Source organism: Capricornis sumatraensis, chromosome 10 (genome assembly GCF_032405125.1).
Source record: "Capricornis sumatraensis isolate serow.1 chromosome 10, serow.2, whole genome shotgun sequence".
Taxonomy (NCBI): Eukaryota; Metazoa; Chordata; class Mammalia; order Artiodactyla; family Bovidae; genus Capricornis; species Capricornis sumatraensis.
In genome coordinates, this window is record NC_091078.1 from 97,442,179 (window position 1) to 97,457,977 (window position 15,799).

General features: G+C 49.9%; 1 protein-coding gene across 3 annotated transcripts in view; it reads right to left on the reverse strand.

The window, feature by feature from the left end:
- DHX30 (DExH-box helicase 30) overlaps nt 1-15,398 on the reverse strand; it is a 28,937-nt gene extending 13,539 nt beyond the window's left edge. The window contains exons 1-5 of one of the 3 annotated variants that reach the window (XM_068981691.1): nt 15,355-15,398; nt 13,303-13,397; nt 12,525-12,631; nt 11,539-11,593; nt 6,540-6,635 (exon numbers count right to left, since the gene is read on the reverse strand). In XM_068981691.1, the coding sequence (XP_068837792.1) occupies nt 6,540-6,635; nt 11,539-11,566 (124 nt within the window). In that variant the 5' untranslated portion in view covers nt 11,567-11,593; nt 12,525-12,631; nt 13,303-13,397; nt 15,355-15,398. Of the gene's footprint in view, nt 1-1,200; nt 1,403-6,539; nt 6,636-11,538; nt 11,594-12,524; nt 12,632-13,302; nt 13,476-15,354 lie in introns of those variants that run through there. The other 2 variants (XM_068981693.1, XM_068981690.1) reach the window with 2 other exon arrangements.
- Nucleotides 15,399-15,799: the final 401 nt, after the last annotated feature.

Here is a 15,799-nt window from a genome sequence, read left to right on the forward strand (position 1 = left end):
AGATACCTTACATCTGCTCACTTGCACTCTGGATCAATTCCAGAGCACAAATGGGTGAGATGTCCACCTAGAGGCAGCTTGTGCCAAACACAGGACTTAGAGAGACCATGAAGAATCCTGCTGAGAGTGACTGAAAACAGAAGGAAGAGTCCCAAAGCACCAGAGTGGACCTTCAGGAGATGCAGAGTCAGAGGAGATGGAAAGCTTTTTCATTCTCCACCCACAGTCTCTGGCTTATAATTCAGCTCCAAAAAATATTTTTTATAGAGCCTGTGTGTGTGTGCGTGTGTGTGTGTATATATATGCACCTGTGTGCATCAATCATAAGTCACGTGGGGAACGTCTTCACAGCCCTGCACACTGATCCCCACAGGACACTTGAGAATGGCCGTGGTGTTGGGCAAGTCTCTGTGTCCTGAAAACGCTCCTCCACAAGCTCTGCTGTAACTCTGTGGCCTGGGTTCAAACTGTTTCCCTGGAGAAGACTCCCCTGTCAACTGGCCAAGAGGGAAGATTCTGCCTGGCCCTATCTCCTTCTGAAGGATCACTCTTAAAACTACTGAGAATCAAGTAGCCAAGAAAGAGTATGTAAGCAGACTCAAAGGGCTTCCACCTCACAGGAGGGCGTAACTTTAAGTAGCCCATCAGACACACCTATAATACAGATGTGCAGGGGTACCCACTCCAGCTCTATAAAGAGGCAGAGGCTAGCATACTCTCTGTCCATCCTTGGTCGGCAGGGGTGCTCTTACTAGTTTCATCTCCTGCACTATTCAGGAGGCAAGCGCTGGGATCCACTGTGACCAATCATTCTGTCTCTATTTCAGATCTTAAAGTCCCAGATGGATACTGAGCTCTCTCTTTTTCTTACAACGGGAAGGATGTGCTTACCCGTGATGCTCTAACCCTAGACCACCGCCCTGGCAGGAACTGGACGTTTACCTGTTCTCCCCAGCTCCCTCGTGGTACGCACCTCTCACCTATTGTTGCCAGGGCAGGAGCTCCAGTCCCAGACCTCTGCGCTTGGGGTCCATCTGGACCTGAACCACACTGAGTTTTACAGCAGTCGGGCTGCGGCCCGCCACTGAATGGCTGTCTCAGCCATACCGAAGAGGGCCCGACCCCGGCCCGCGCCCCTAGCTCTGCCATCCCCAGGAGTCAAGGGCGTCGCAGCCTGGCTGCCCCCGCCACTGCCCTCACCGTTCACCATGCTTCCATCGCCTTCCCCAGGCTCGCCGGGGGCCGCCTCGGCCTCGGCGGCCTCCTGGGTGCGGTCGGGGCGGGAGCAGCCTGTCGAGAGGCCGCGCGGGCCTCCCTGTCGCCCGATGGAGCGGGGACCCGATGGCCGCAGGCGTGGAGAGACGCCGGCGGCCAGCGCCATGAGCCTCCTGGCGGTCGCCATCTCGCTCCCGCCCGCCCCCGCGACTCCGGAGCCGGGCAGGGGCCGGGCAGAAGGGCAGGAACGGGAGACTCGGGCACCGCGCGCCCCCTGCCGGACGGGCGGACCCGGGACCGAGCCGACATCACACTCCAGTCGACCGGTGGTGGGTCGACTGGATCGGTCTGGGATCCTGCCGAAATCACTCCCCTAGGAAATCCAAACCCAGAAACTCGTCATCTGAAGGCCGGAAGAGAGAGCGGGGTTTTTCGGGAAACAGTACAGGCCTTAGCTCAATGTCCACCCAGAGAAATGAAGTAGAAGTTCCCTCTGGGTCCTACCCAGGGCTGGTAGATGGCTTCTACGTGCCCAGTTGGCTTGCACTCCAGCAGGTGGACTGTAAGATAGCGATTACTGCTAAGCTGGGGCACATCCACCTCATTTAATGGCTTACAACTAGTGAAGAATCTGGAACCAGGACAGGGAAAACCTCTTGAATATTAGCAAACCAGACTGAATCTCCAGAAGAGGAGTCAAAGGTGAAAAATACCCGATTCAGACCCTGCGCCCAAGAACTGAGCTGGTGCAGCAGTGAAAGTCTGAAGCTGCTGCTGTTCCGCACGTGTGTGAAAGCCAGATGGGATTCTGCCTCCAAACCACGCCCCCAGGGCTCTAGCCAGGCTCATGCCTCTTCTGCCTCTTCCTGCACTGAGGGGCAGGGCTTTGGGTCAGGTGGGAATCAGACTGAAACTGCATGTTGGGGCCGGGCAGTGACAGCAAGGGCCTCAAGGTCCCAGTCCCTTGGAAGGAGGCCTTTGTAAGAGGTGAGCAGCGCAGCTGGAGGTAAGCTGTGGAGGGGGTGGGAGCTGTTTGTTGTTTGTTTGCTTTATAATTCTAGATAAGATTTCCAGGATCCCCTGAAGAGCTTGTTGAAATGTTACTGGGAGCCACCCTCCACAGTTTCTTAGTCATTAGCTCTGGAGCGGGGTCCAAGACCTGCATTTCTTACAAGTTTCCAGATAATACTGAGGTTGCCGGTCTGGGGTCACACTCAGAACTGCTGGCCTATGACAAGAACATGGGATTTAAGTCCTAACACCTGGGCTCAGTTCCAACTCTACCACTTGCCAGCTGTGAACCTTGGGCCATTTTATCTCTGGGGAAAATGAGGACGAACCTGCTCTACTCACTTGGTATGGCTGTGGTTAAAATAAAATAGGGATGTTGGCATTGAAACATGTATAATATCATGTAAGAAACGAATTGCCAGTCTAGGTTCGATACAAGATACAGGATGCTTGGGGCTGGTGCACTGGGATCACCCAGAGAGATGATATGGGGAGGGAGGTGGGAGAGGGATTCAGGATTGGGAACTCACGTACACCCGTGGCGGATTCATGTCAATGTATGGCAAAACGAATACAGTATTGTAAAGTAAAATAAAAAAATAATAAATATTTTATAAAAAGATAAAATGGGGATGTTTGGAAGAGGGATTTGCAGAGTGCTCTGACAGAGACGCCTCTGCCCTCTAAGGTCTGAGACAATGGGAGACAGGGCTCTCGGAAGCAGATCCAGGGCAGAATGGGGCAGCTGTAACTCTTGTTCCTCCCTCCCCATCTCAGTGTTTAACCATAAAAGCGGGAAAAAGGGAAGGTGGCCCTGGTGCCGATGGTTGACCTCACAAAGGGACATCACCATCTGTGTCAAACCCCTCTACCCCCACCCACTGCCGGTTGTTATGATCCATCTAGGAATGGCAAGACCCTTGGAGCAGAAAATGATGCTACCAGAGCTTTGAATGTGGCCAAGTGGCACTTTAATTTGCCAAAAGCTAAGGCATCCACCCAGCTTCAGTAGTAGTTTTCAAGGACTGTTAGCAGCCCAAATTCCCTCAAAAGAATCCAAAAGCTTAGTAAGTCAGGGAGTGGCGGCAGCAGCTGAGGCCAAATTTTGAAAACTATGGTATCTGAAAGCTGAAGGAGGCAACAGCTTAGACCTTCTGGAAAGTAGGGCCTGGGCCCATCCTGTGTTTTGGGAAACCCGCAGAATAGCACTCTGCTCTGACAGTCACTTAAGCTAAGGTTGAAATGCTATGGATTTCATGGATTTGCTGCCAAAGGGTACAAAGTGGACAGGAAGATCAGCCATGAGCTTGTTCATTGTTTAAGCCAGGTACACAGGGACTCATCATACTGTTTTGTCTATTTTACAAACATATCTCAGATAAATGTGTGAGATTTCATGTAAAAAAAAAAAAAAAGTCAGGTGATGGATGCCAACCAACTAGCTCTTTCTCTGGTAAGCTCTCTGCCCTCTTTTCCTATTTCATTTTCTCCATCTGGGTTCTAATAGCTAGTGTCACCTTGAGCAAATATTTCACCTCCACAAACCTCACTGCTTTTTCCAAAATGAGGGCAACTCTTAGACCAGGTCTTAGAACCCCTCTGGTTCTGCGATCTCTCGGTTAGTCTAGAGGAGGGGTGGCCAAACTGGAATCTGCAGACCAAACCCACCCACTGCCTGTTGTTATAAATGAAGCTTTTTGGAACATGGCCACGCTCACTCGTTCCTGTGTTATCTATTACTGCTTTCGTGATATAATGGCAGAGTTAAGTAGCTGCATGAGAAACCACACGGCCTGCCAAGACTGGAACGTGTACTCTAAAGAAAGTTTGCCGACTCCTGCTTTAGAGGACCTTGAAGAAAATTAAAGGGGGTTCAGGCATGCCCGTGTTCCTTTCCACCAACATTAAGCCTTCTCTTCTACTGTCCATTCATTGGGGAGAGAAAGTTGACTCCTCTGCCTGTGAAAAAGGAGGGAAGTTCTGAAAAAAGGAAGGGTTTATTGGCTCAGAGATCTCTCCATCACTTCTGGATCAAGCACATCGGGTACTCAAAGTGCTAAACAGTGACATCTAGCAGCATGCACTTAAGGTTAAAAATCTGCTGAATACGCAGGAGGGCAATTTGAGGATTCTAAACTCTGGCCCCAGGAAAAAGCAACAGGAGGAAGCCCAAGATAGTCTGTACTTCGGGCAGACCAGAGAACTTCTGGAGGGAAAGCAGAGGGCCACTGACATCTGTTAAAACCAGGGTCAACGTCCTGTCCACCTAGTCAGAGTTTGATATTTTATGGACAGTCATATGGCAAGAAATGGTCCATCAGTTTGGCAACAAGAAAGGTAATGGGACCTACAGGGGCTAGGGGACCACCCTGACCACCTTACCCGTTCTCACAGCTTTCCCATCAATGTATGGAAAGCCACAAGGTCCCCGAGGCAAACCACCACACCAAGAGGTAACACGTCTACACCAGCAAATGGACAGGACCAGTACTGTGGTCTCCAGGATCCTGCCGGAAGGTGAGCTATTCCATGTCACTTTCCAGCGCTCTACATCTCAGATCTGTGTGGTGGGAAAGAGTCCCAGGGGAGGGGACGGGACAAGGTTCTTAATTTATTCACCCTTGACTTTGGAACAAGGCCTTGGTTAGAGGTTGGTGGTCGAGTCAGGGGTAGATTGGGAAAGGAGGTGATATTTTTTTTCCAATTTCAAATCTGACTCGGATGGGCACTGTAACCTCTTTCAGTGGCCACCGTTTCTCAAGCACTAGTCTCCCATTTGAATACCAGAGAGACTGTTTCTGCCTCGCACTTCCTTCTTCAGAGGTACCAGCAAAGCCTCTAGGGAATCAGAGAGCATGGCAGAAAGGTCCAAGAGTCACGTGGACTACGGGCTTGTTGCTCCCGTCACAAAGGAACAGAGGCAAGCACTCTTTGTAGCTTAGAAAAGAGAGAAGGGGAAGGCAAAGATGCACACACCCAGATGCCTTCTGGAGACGCAGCTGTGAGAAGACAACCAGGCTCAGGGGTGGGGGGTGTCCGTTCCTCCGGGGCCGACAGTGCAGGGCAGCTGCCGCTCCCAAGAGCAGTGGCCTTCTCTGCGTGTGCTCCAGGAGGCACTGCCTAGTCATGCTGCCTGGTTAATCCCGGCTAACCATCTGTAAGCTTAGCCAAAGCACATCTGACACTCTCAGAGCCACTCACCTGCCATGTTGGAAATGTTAACGTTCAGCCTTTTCGAGTTACAGGGCATTTTAAGAAAGAAAGAAAAAAGGGCAATCAACTCTTGTTTTGGCAACGGTAGGGGGTGGCATTTCTTTAATACCTAAGTCAAATGGGCAGAGGGGCCAGAAGGACTGATTTCTACGCTGCTGTCTGTAGTCAGGGCCACCGCAGCAGGGGGCAGTGCGTGTACAAACCGTGTGGGCAGAGCAGCGTGCGCTGCAGAACCGGAGGCGCTGGGCACTCCCCGCACCCTTCCTGAGCTCTTGACCTTCAAAGCACTTTACAGACAGAGCCTCAAGTGGACATGCTGTCTTCACAGAAGGCAAAGACTCTAGGAACTGTCATAGTGTTCTTCCACTAAAAACCTGAGGGAGCGGAGACAGCCAGCCAGTGGAGTTGGGAAGAGGGGCTGTGGGCCAGGAGCACTGTTCTCAGCAAAGCTGGAGAAGATCTGAGTCTGAGGGGAGAGAAGAGACGCTCGCAGGCAGAGACGCTTCCCGGGGTCCTAGGACTGGCCCTGCCCTGGGTGCCAGTGGGCTCTGAGGTGAGCGGCCACCTGTCTCGGGGCTCTGATACTCTCCCGGTCAAAGGGAGAGCCTACCTTGCCAAAGAGCCCGAAAGGCAGAGCTGAATGTCAGTAAAGTGCTTTGAGGCGCCGGAGGAGAGAGGATGGTGAAGTCAGGTGTCCCCAAAGCCTCCGGAAGGAGGGCTCTGGGTCGAGCCGGGCTCCCTGCTCTGACCCTGCTACGAGCGCCCTGCATCTTCTGAGACCGGAGCCGAGACTGCCTAGAAGGTCCAAGCCTTCTGCCTCTCCGCCCTGGAGCCAGACACCCAGGCGGAGCCTAGGCTTTGTCCCTGGTCACACGAGGAGGCCCAGTGACAGCAGGGTCTAAGCCAAGTGGCCGAGCATCATGAAATAACCCAGACCATTCCAAATGATGTCTCCCTGAGGGCAGCAAGAGCTCTGCTAACCTGCTCCTCCTCACTCCCTTTCCAGAGGCCTACGGCCCTGGCACCCAGGCTCCCTGTGCCGCCCGCCTCCCCGCAGGCCCTGGACCCAGCTGGTGCTGGAGATATGGCTCCTCCCTTACCTCGAGAGATGGTCCCTCCAGGGGCAGGGTTGACACACATGGGTGGAAGACGGGGTGGAGGAAGTTTGCACTGACGCTGCCTGTGTTGGGCCCGATCTGGGGAAAGAGAGAGGGCATCAGGGTGACGAGGTCTCACCCCTCACCGTTACAGACCCCTGCAATGACTCACCCCAGAGCACCCAGGAGGAGCTCTGGGCAACAGGACAGCACCTGGAGCCAGTCACAGGTTCTGAGAAACAGTGCCACCAACACCGCTCAGAAAGAAGGCAGTTGTTTTATAGATACAGACGCGATACGTGACAGCCTCAGTTCCCCCTCGGCTCTCCAAGAAGCCCCCACAGTGTCCCAGTTCTTCCAGACCCTCCATGAGTGTAATGCCCACCCCATAAGCTTCTCCATAGTCTCGTGGTACCAAGCAAATCGGCAGGGTTCTTCCACTTATGGACACTATCCCTGCATCTGCTATAGGCTCCCCATATGAGCCACTGGATCCCAAATTTCTCTCTCTCTCTACAAACTGGGGAGGGAAGGGACTACTTGACTCCTGGTGTCCTCCCTAAGAGCCAGTATCAGATCCACACTTTCTAGTCTTCTCTTTCTTGAAGCTAATGATTTACCATTCCAAATATTTCCATTCACTCGGAGACTAAATACTATCCATCAGTGACCTATAAAGTACATTTTTAGGAAGTTCCAAATTTTTGATATACATGAACTAAAATTAAAATGCTCACTGAGCATTCCATGGGAAGGTGAAAATCTATGGCTAAGGAAGGTGTAAGGTCTTTAAAACCACCTAAGTGGTGACAACATCAGAGAACACCAGTCTGGGGGGAAAAGTGCATGAGCTCTCTGTTCTCCGCCCCACAGGTTTTGCTACAATAAATGGGGGAGAAAAAGAGCAGGGAGACACAGTCACACACATTCTACACACTTGAGAAACAGCCCACAGTGCAAAAATGTTGCCTCTATCATTCAAATTAGCTCATATATGATTGGCAAATGTGGGGGAATGACATCAGTGAAATGTAAGAACCTTTGGTTCAAATCTAATTCTCCTAAGGCAAAGGAACTGAAAGGTGGGAGTGGAATGATCATTTTCAACAGGAAAAGTAAAAGCCCCTTCAGCTTTTTTTTTTTTTTTAATTAAAGTCAAGTGCCTGCAGGGCATCGAGGTGGTAGACACACAGGTGCTCACTACACAAGTGCTTCAACATTTCAGGATTTCTGAAATTTTTCTCATAGTACAGTGTTGGGGGAAGCACTGACTTGCACTCAAGGCCCCCTCCCCTACTTTCCCAGCAGCACTCTCTGCTTCAGGGTTAGCCCCGCAGGGCTCAGGGCTCCGCCTCCGTCTCAGCAGCTGCCACTCTGCTTTCTGAAGGCTCCTTGTACATTTTCAGCATCACACTAAGCCGCCTGCCTCGGTGGGCCAAAGCTCCTTCCTAGTCGCCCATGACAGTTTTGTCATATCCTGGTCATATTGCCAGTGTATTGCCTCAACTCTATTTCTGCTATGCTGCTGCTGCTGCTAAGTCGCTTCAGTCGTGTCCAACTCTGAGCGACTCCATAGATGGCAGCCCACCAGGCTCCCCCGTCCCTGGGATTCTCCAGGCAAGAACACTGGAGTGGGTTGCCATTTCCTTCTCCAGTGCATGAAAGTGAAAAGTGAAAGGGAAGTCGCTCAGTCGTGTCCAACTCTTCAAGACCCCATGGACTGCAGCCTACCAGGCTGCTCCATCCATGGCATTTTCCAGGCAGGAGTACTGGAGTTGGGTGCCATTGCCTTCTCCAATTTCTGCCATAAACCCTCTTAAAACATTATATATAGGTGTGTGATTTTGCGGAAAACACAGGTGGAGTCACAGCAGAAATGCTGTTACTTCTGGAACCAAGTGCCTAAGATCAAGGTTTATCTTGGAATTAATTCTGGCTCTGTCTTGAAGCTAAGGTTGTAAACTGAACCTTTCCTTTCCTGATTGAGGAAGGTCTTCATTCATATCCAAGGGTGCTGGCTTGGGGGAAAAAAAAAGAATAAGTGATTTGATGATTATTTTATTCCATTAAGCATTTCCAGTAACTGGGGGAAGGTTGTTACAATTCCACAACAACATCACACAGTCCTCTTCTGACCACTGGAGCTGGAGGAAAATTGCACATTCTTGAGGTTGATATGGTATTTTTCAAAGTTTTTTGTGGACTGTAAAAGAAAGACTCAGCTTGCTCTTTGTGGCATGCTTCTGATGGCATTACAGCTGAGACAAGAAAACTGTTAAGATGCTGGCAAAGTTAATAACAGGTTAGTTACCAGGCACACAAGTTTTCTAGTTGGCAGACATTGGCAGCTTTGTTTAATTACATAATAGGAAAGATGGTAGCCACAAGACCCACTGGGCCACTGTCTATAATGCTACAGGGAATTGCTAGGGCCATTACCTTCAGAACCATAAAAAGGCCCAGCCCACTGAGAACATAAACCCCTGAGTACCAGAAATCGTCTCTGAAACACACCTATCTCCACCCTAGTGGCTTGTACACAGCAGGTCCTCAATTCTGCAGCCATACAGCACACTGCATATTGCAGCTAGGCTGTCACTCTCCAGAAAAGTGTGAGCTATGTGGCTGTTACCCCAAACAGATCAACTCACATTTATCAAGTGCCTGCCAACCCATGGCTAAGGGCCAGGGACAGACTACAACCAAAAGCTTTTCATGTATCACCTCTATCTTCACTGCACCCCTAAAGGTAGGGCAACAGGTAAGTTAACACCTTGTTAGTGTTAATGGGGACCAAATTGGAACCCTACCCAGTTTGACTCAAACTTTACACCATGTTAACATTTTCTCTCAAGATTCATAATGCCCTAGGGAGCGCATAATTTCACCACGAGGAAAAAAGAAACACAGAAAACTCCCTAGGAGATAAAGAAGTGCTATACAACAATGAGTGTCACAAGGCTGGGTGAGTGTGTGCTAAGTCGTTCAGTCATGTCCAACTCTTTGTGACCCCGTGGACTGTAGCCTGCCAGGCTTCTCTGTCCATGGGATTTCCCAGGCAAGAATGCTGGTAGTGGGTTGGGTGGGTTGCCATGCTCTTCTGTGGGGGATCTTCCCGACCCAGGAATCAAAACCGTGTCTCTTTCATCCCCTACATTGGCAGGTGGGTTCTTCACCACTAGTGCCAACTGGGAGGCCCATCATGACCAACTGTCAAGGTCATGATGCAAGCCAAACACGAGAGCCACATTCAGAAGACAGGAGAAGGTATTCAGCCTCACAGCCACGAAAAGATAGGTCTGCCTGAAGGAAAATATTCAAATAAGCGACTCTCTCTGACTAGTGGTTTTCCTGAAGACCTTCAAGCATAAGACAGCTCTTGGTAAAAATACTAAACTGTGTGGAAAGCAAGGCCCCAAATTCAGACTGTGTCTGATTACTATGTCCTCAAACTACTTAATACCATGGATTTGTGAATTTACCAGGTGTCAGGCACTGTTCTAAGCTCTTTATACATATTAACTCATCTGATCCTTAGAACAACCCTATGACCACTTAGATAGTGAAGAAGGCACAGCAAGGCTTGGTCTCCACCCAAGCCTCCTGGGCCAGTGAGACACAGAAGCGTGATGTAAATTGGGCATCGGGGTCGGCAGCTTCGGCTCAGTCAGGTTCTGCTGCCTCCCACTAAGATGAGTGCCAACAGTGTCATCCCTGATGGAAAACCGCTTGAACAAATCAATTTCCAGCCTGGAAAGTGAAGTCGAAAAGGCTAGAAAGCAAATTTGCCCCGAAACTCTCTCACCTGGTACCATGTCCCTACCACAGTGAGGAGGATAAGGACTCTAATTTTATTGGGCTGTCCATCTCTTTAAGAAATCAGTATTGTTAATTCAGACACTCCCACCAGGAGAGAACCCATTTTCATCCAACTGTTACAAGTGGGTGGACATCGACACCCACTGATGAGGAGATAAATGCAGAGCAATTAAATACACTTAATTTTTAGCTCAAAATGTGCTGTCCACGTTCCTCTCAAGTTCAGCGTTTTCCTATTAGACAGAGTTAACCAACACAACGAGGAAGACAAAAATTAGTTTTTTCATGAAGTATGGAGCCGCTGGAAACAAACAAGGAGACAGGAAGAGGTGGCTCTGAGATCTGGAACATCCATCCTCCTTTTGGCCCTATTCAGTGAGCGACAGAGGGCACCACCTGGCCAAGGTTTTCCAGGCTTCCAGGGACACCAGTCAGAGAGGAGACACAACTGGGAGGACCTTTTTCATCAGCAGTTACAGACGGTCTGTTACGGTTCTCATTTATTTGTCGAATATGTACAGATAGGAGGCTCATGGTCAGCTTTAATACAGGTGACAGACATTTTACTCCTTATTCCCTTAAAGGAGAAAAGTCACGCGCCTGTCAAAGACATACAGTGCCTTTGCGATCTGGTGCCTTGAATCTTCACCAGCTATACCACTTTCCACGAGAAGCTCTTGGACACTGTCCTCTCGCCCTGCCATGGCTCAACTCTGCTACTGCTTATGCAACTCTCTCACCCCAGCTGCTGCAGGACACTGATTTCAAGTCTTGCGGCAACTTCTCTAACCACTAATAAGAAACATTGACTCAGTCCACTTCCACCAGCTTTTACTGAGGTCTGTTATGTGCAAAACGCTAAGCCACGTACCATGGATGATAAAAGAGCTCAACAGGCCCTGGCTGCAGGGAGCTTCTAATCTAGTGGGGCAATGAATAGTTCAGAGAGAGGATGCATGACAAAGGACAGAGGCGGCGCTGAGGAAATCAGAAAGGAGAGAGACTGTTCTTGGTTGATAGAATTAAGAAAGGTTCACAGAGGAAATGGTGTAAAACACTGGCCTAGAAAAGCAGCTGGATTTCAGTAAGCAGTGGCTATGCACCGGAGGGATTTTCACAGGCTTCACAGCTGCCCATCACAGGGAAGACAGGCCTGAGGCCACACGTGCAGTCACACCCTTACCTTTCCTGAATGAGTCCAGGCTGAACATTTCTGGCCAGGAGGGAAAGCTGGAATCCTAAGAAGAAGGAGGGCCGAAAAAAAGTGGTTAACATTCTTGGTTCAGGAACCATAGAGCAGATTTCAGTAACACAGAGAGCACTGTACAAAACACAAGAGAAATGAAGCTCTTCACTAATGAGCCCCAACTGCTTCCAGTCTTAAGGATGGAAGGGCCACCTCCACTATTAAGTAATTACATGTCTTTGCTTCTAATTGAGAGCTTCCTTCTTTTCTCTGTCCTAAACTCCATGATCCCTCCTAAACAGAAGGGGATGATTTCATCACGAGAGATACGTATTTCCACCTCATCACAATACTTGCAGTTATCCTGGGACGTGTGGGAAGAAAGGAAATCCTACATGACCCCTTTTCTCATATGGCGTCAGGAAATGGGACTGATGATGGCCTTATGGACAAACTGGTGTACTGGGCTTTCAGAAAACCTAGTCAAGCCCCCAAGGAATGGGACTTGACTGACAGTATCAAAGAGTGATTCAAAACAAAAGGCTTTTCAAGGCGGAACCTCTATGAAATAACAAATGTTAAGTTAAAGTTCAACTGCCGGCCAAAAACGTTGCTGCATTTTGCTCATTCGTACACTTAACTAGGAATATACCTAGAGACTCCAAAACACGCACGTACACAAAAGTAACACCTCTGGCGTAACGGTTTTGTTTAAAAAACACTCCAACTCCACACTTACAGACTTACGGAGTCTGAACCACTGGACTGCCGGGGAAGTCCCCACAGGTTTTAATACTGTACTACTCCCGTCTCAGTGCAGTAACCCTATGTGGCATTCGTTCAAACACATCTAACGCATCTTAGCAAATCACGATGAAGTGCAAATCCAGCGTGACTGGGAGTCTAACGGTGCCTGCACTCCTGCTCCTGCCTGCTATTCCCTCTCATCCTCAAGTCGTGGGGGGTGGGGGTGGAGGGCTGACCTGGGGACGAATCTTTCAGGTCCATAGCAGGTCTGCCCTGATGGCCTCCTCTCCCCCAGGGATGCCGGAAATTTCAGCCGATAGGATATGGTAGCTCAGAGAGAAAACTTCAATACAACATCAACAATGATACAATTTACTTTAATCAGTTACATTCTATAGATTCTTTCTATCCAAATTAAAAGAAAAAAGGTGGAATTTGAGATTCTGATTTTAAAGAAAATCTGAATATTATACAATCTAAAACATCTAAGTGATTGTTAATTGAAGAATCAATACTTTCTCGCTAAGACGTTTCCAGTTAATTTGCTTGTAAATAGACTTGGTTTGGCTTTCAAAAAGCCCCTGATCCTCTCTATGCCAACCAAGGCTCATATGACACTCTTTTCCTGTATCAGTCTTTAAGAATATATATGATGAGATTCAAGATAGGATCTTTTAGAGATACTTCACAGGAAATTTCATAGAAATCTAAAAGAAAATTGCCTTTGCTGTTATACAGTATTTATGTTAGAAACCTTTGTGGTTTAGAGTTTCTCTTAAATAATCTAGAGAAAAGTAAAATAATATTATGTCAAGATTTCTTGCATAATGTAACACCACCTAACTCCAGACAGAGTTTCTCTGAGATGATTCAAGGATAGAGAGAGAGTATAATTTTAAATGATACCCTTCTTCCAAGACAGTCACAAATGGATTTAACACATGCCTTTTGCTTCACAGTGTGGCGGAGCAGGAGAGCCACCACTGCTCTGTGTGTGTGACTAAATCAACTTACCTTACAAGAGCAGTGACAGTCTCTGATTTTGTATCCTTTCGAACTGGAGCTGAATTCTCTCTTTGCTATTCCTCATCACGAGGCTGGGCCTCCTCCTGGGAAGTACAACGCTGGGTCACTAAGGTGATGGCCCCCACAGGGGAAGAAAGTTGTTCCGGACCATTGAAATTCATCTACTAACTCTAACACACAAGGACAAGTTTTGTTAGTGGCGTGAAACACACATCGTACACTTTGGCCTCACTTCAGGACCAGCCATGACCCACTCTCTATACCCATCAAGTTGTGAGCTGTCCTATATCCGAACCTGTAAGATACCAAGAAATAAAATGTCACGGTAAAGAAGGATGTACAGTCCTGAAAGCATTTTCTGCAAGCCCAGAGCAAAACTTGCTTCAGTTTTGAGTTCGACTCCCCTATGACTATAATAGAAACCTATCTAAGTTAGATAAAGAAGCTCTTTCAGGTTGTGAAAACAAGACTGTTAAGTACCATTTGTATTGGTAAAAGTACCATTTACAAAGTACTTCCACAGATTTTATCTCACTTAATCTGTTTCCCCGGAGAAGGAAATGGAGGCAGATTTTCCCAGAGAAGTTTACACAACCTGCTCAGGATGCCATAACTGCCTCAGGGCAGAATGCAAATCGGAGTTAAGGTACTGAGCTCCTAAGGAAATGGAGGCAGATTTTCCCAGAGAAGTTTACACAACCTGCTCAGGATGCCATAACTGCCTCAGGGCAGAATGCAAATCGGAGTTAAGGTACTGAGCTCCTAAGTTTTCTATGCTTATACTATACTACTTACTTCCATGATGTCACGCTGTTGCCTACAAGGTCCATGGTTCATTCTTTGAAGACTGTTTTATACTGACATCTTCAAAGGTTGAAAGAGGCAAGAAGGTCCACCTGATAAACTTTGGACCACAGTTCCACAAATTAAAACACTTTGAGAGTAAGTATCTTTTCAAGGTAAAGGGGCAATCTACACAGCAGAAAACACAACAAAGGGTGTATTTTATGCACCTAAAACAGCTACATAGATAAAGAGCACTATGGAAATCCGAAATACTGTATCAGGGGGAAAAAAAAATCTCCCTCCTGGAAACTCCAAGACTTAAGTGTAAATTATAAGATGTAGTCAAGACCCACAATGGCAGTGGAATTATCGCCTTCAAAGAAACTGCAAGGGAAGCCGTCAAACAATGTCTCATTTCGTTCTGACCAGTTCAGTTGCAACCAAAAACAGGTTGAGAATCTGCAACTGGCCATTTGCAGTCCACTTGCTAAAGTGTATGACAAGCCCCTGTGGATGGGGATTGCAAAGTGGACAAACTCCGCCTTGCAAAATCATAATTAAGGTGACCAGTGTTGCTACACGAGGACTAGTCAGACAGCATGCTAACGCCATACTCCTGGCTCAGGGGTTCTGAGGACTCCTGGGACTCCAGATCACTGCAAACAAAGGACCCAACATGCATTAGGTCTTCCCCTGCAAAATGGGGCAAGTCGCCACTAGCAAACAAAGAACATCTCACCCCTTGGCCTCCCCAAGTGACAAGGTCGGTGCAAAAGAGGGCAAACCAGGGGGGCCCGAATGCACCAGGCCTCCTTTTGGACGAACGGTCCAGGCGGCACGGGGGCAGACAAAGGTCCCAGGGCACTCCGGGGGCTTCCTCCAGGCCCTGCCTCGGGGAAACAGAGCATCCCCTGAGGCGGAGGCGTCGTTGCGCCAATCGAGCGGCTTCTCCCGCGGCCCCCGCGGTGCCCCTGGCTACGAGGCCAGCCCTGGCGGACCAGTCTGGCCCCCGCCCCCGCCCCGGCTCCATGGCAACGGCAGGCCGAGGCCTGGCTGCTCAAGGCTCGGCCCGGCCGGCTTCCCGGGCAGGCCTAGGATGCCCGGCCTGCTCCTCGGGCCCGCCCGCTTCTCCGCCCCACTCTCAGCCAAGCCGGCGGTCGGACCCGGACCCACTGCTCGCGCTGACCACCCCCGGCCGCGGGAAGCTCCTCGGGAGTGGGGGCACGAAAGGGGAGAATTAAAAGCCCAATTCACCTGTTGTTACAGATGTGAAACAAGCCTCGATGCACCGCGCATGAGCCGCGGGCCCCCCCAACCACGGCCGGACTACAACTCCCACCAGCGGCGGCGCGGCCCCTTCCGGGTCCCGTGGCGGAAGTCCCGCCGGCTGCCGGCGTTCGGCGCCCCGCGCCGCCCGCGCCGCCCGCGCCGCCCCCGCCTCCCAGCAACCCCGCCGTCCGCGCTCGATCCCCGCGTCTTCGCGGCTCTTGAGCAAGGTCCCCCTATCCTGGGGCTCGCAGTGGCCGCCAGGGCTCACGCCCCCGGGCGGCCAACCCGCGGCGAGACCCACCCCCACCCCGACCCCCGAAGCCGGGTCCAATGGCGGCCGGGCGAGGCGGGACTTCCGTCAGGGTAAAGCGAAGGGGGCGGGCGCGCGGGGGGCTCTGGGGCCTCCGAGGGGGCGAGTGTGAGCCGCTTG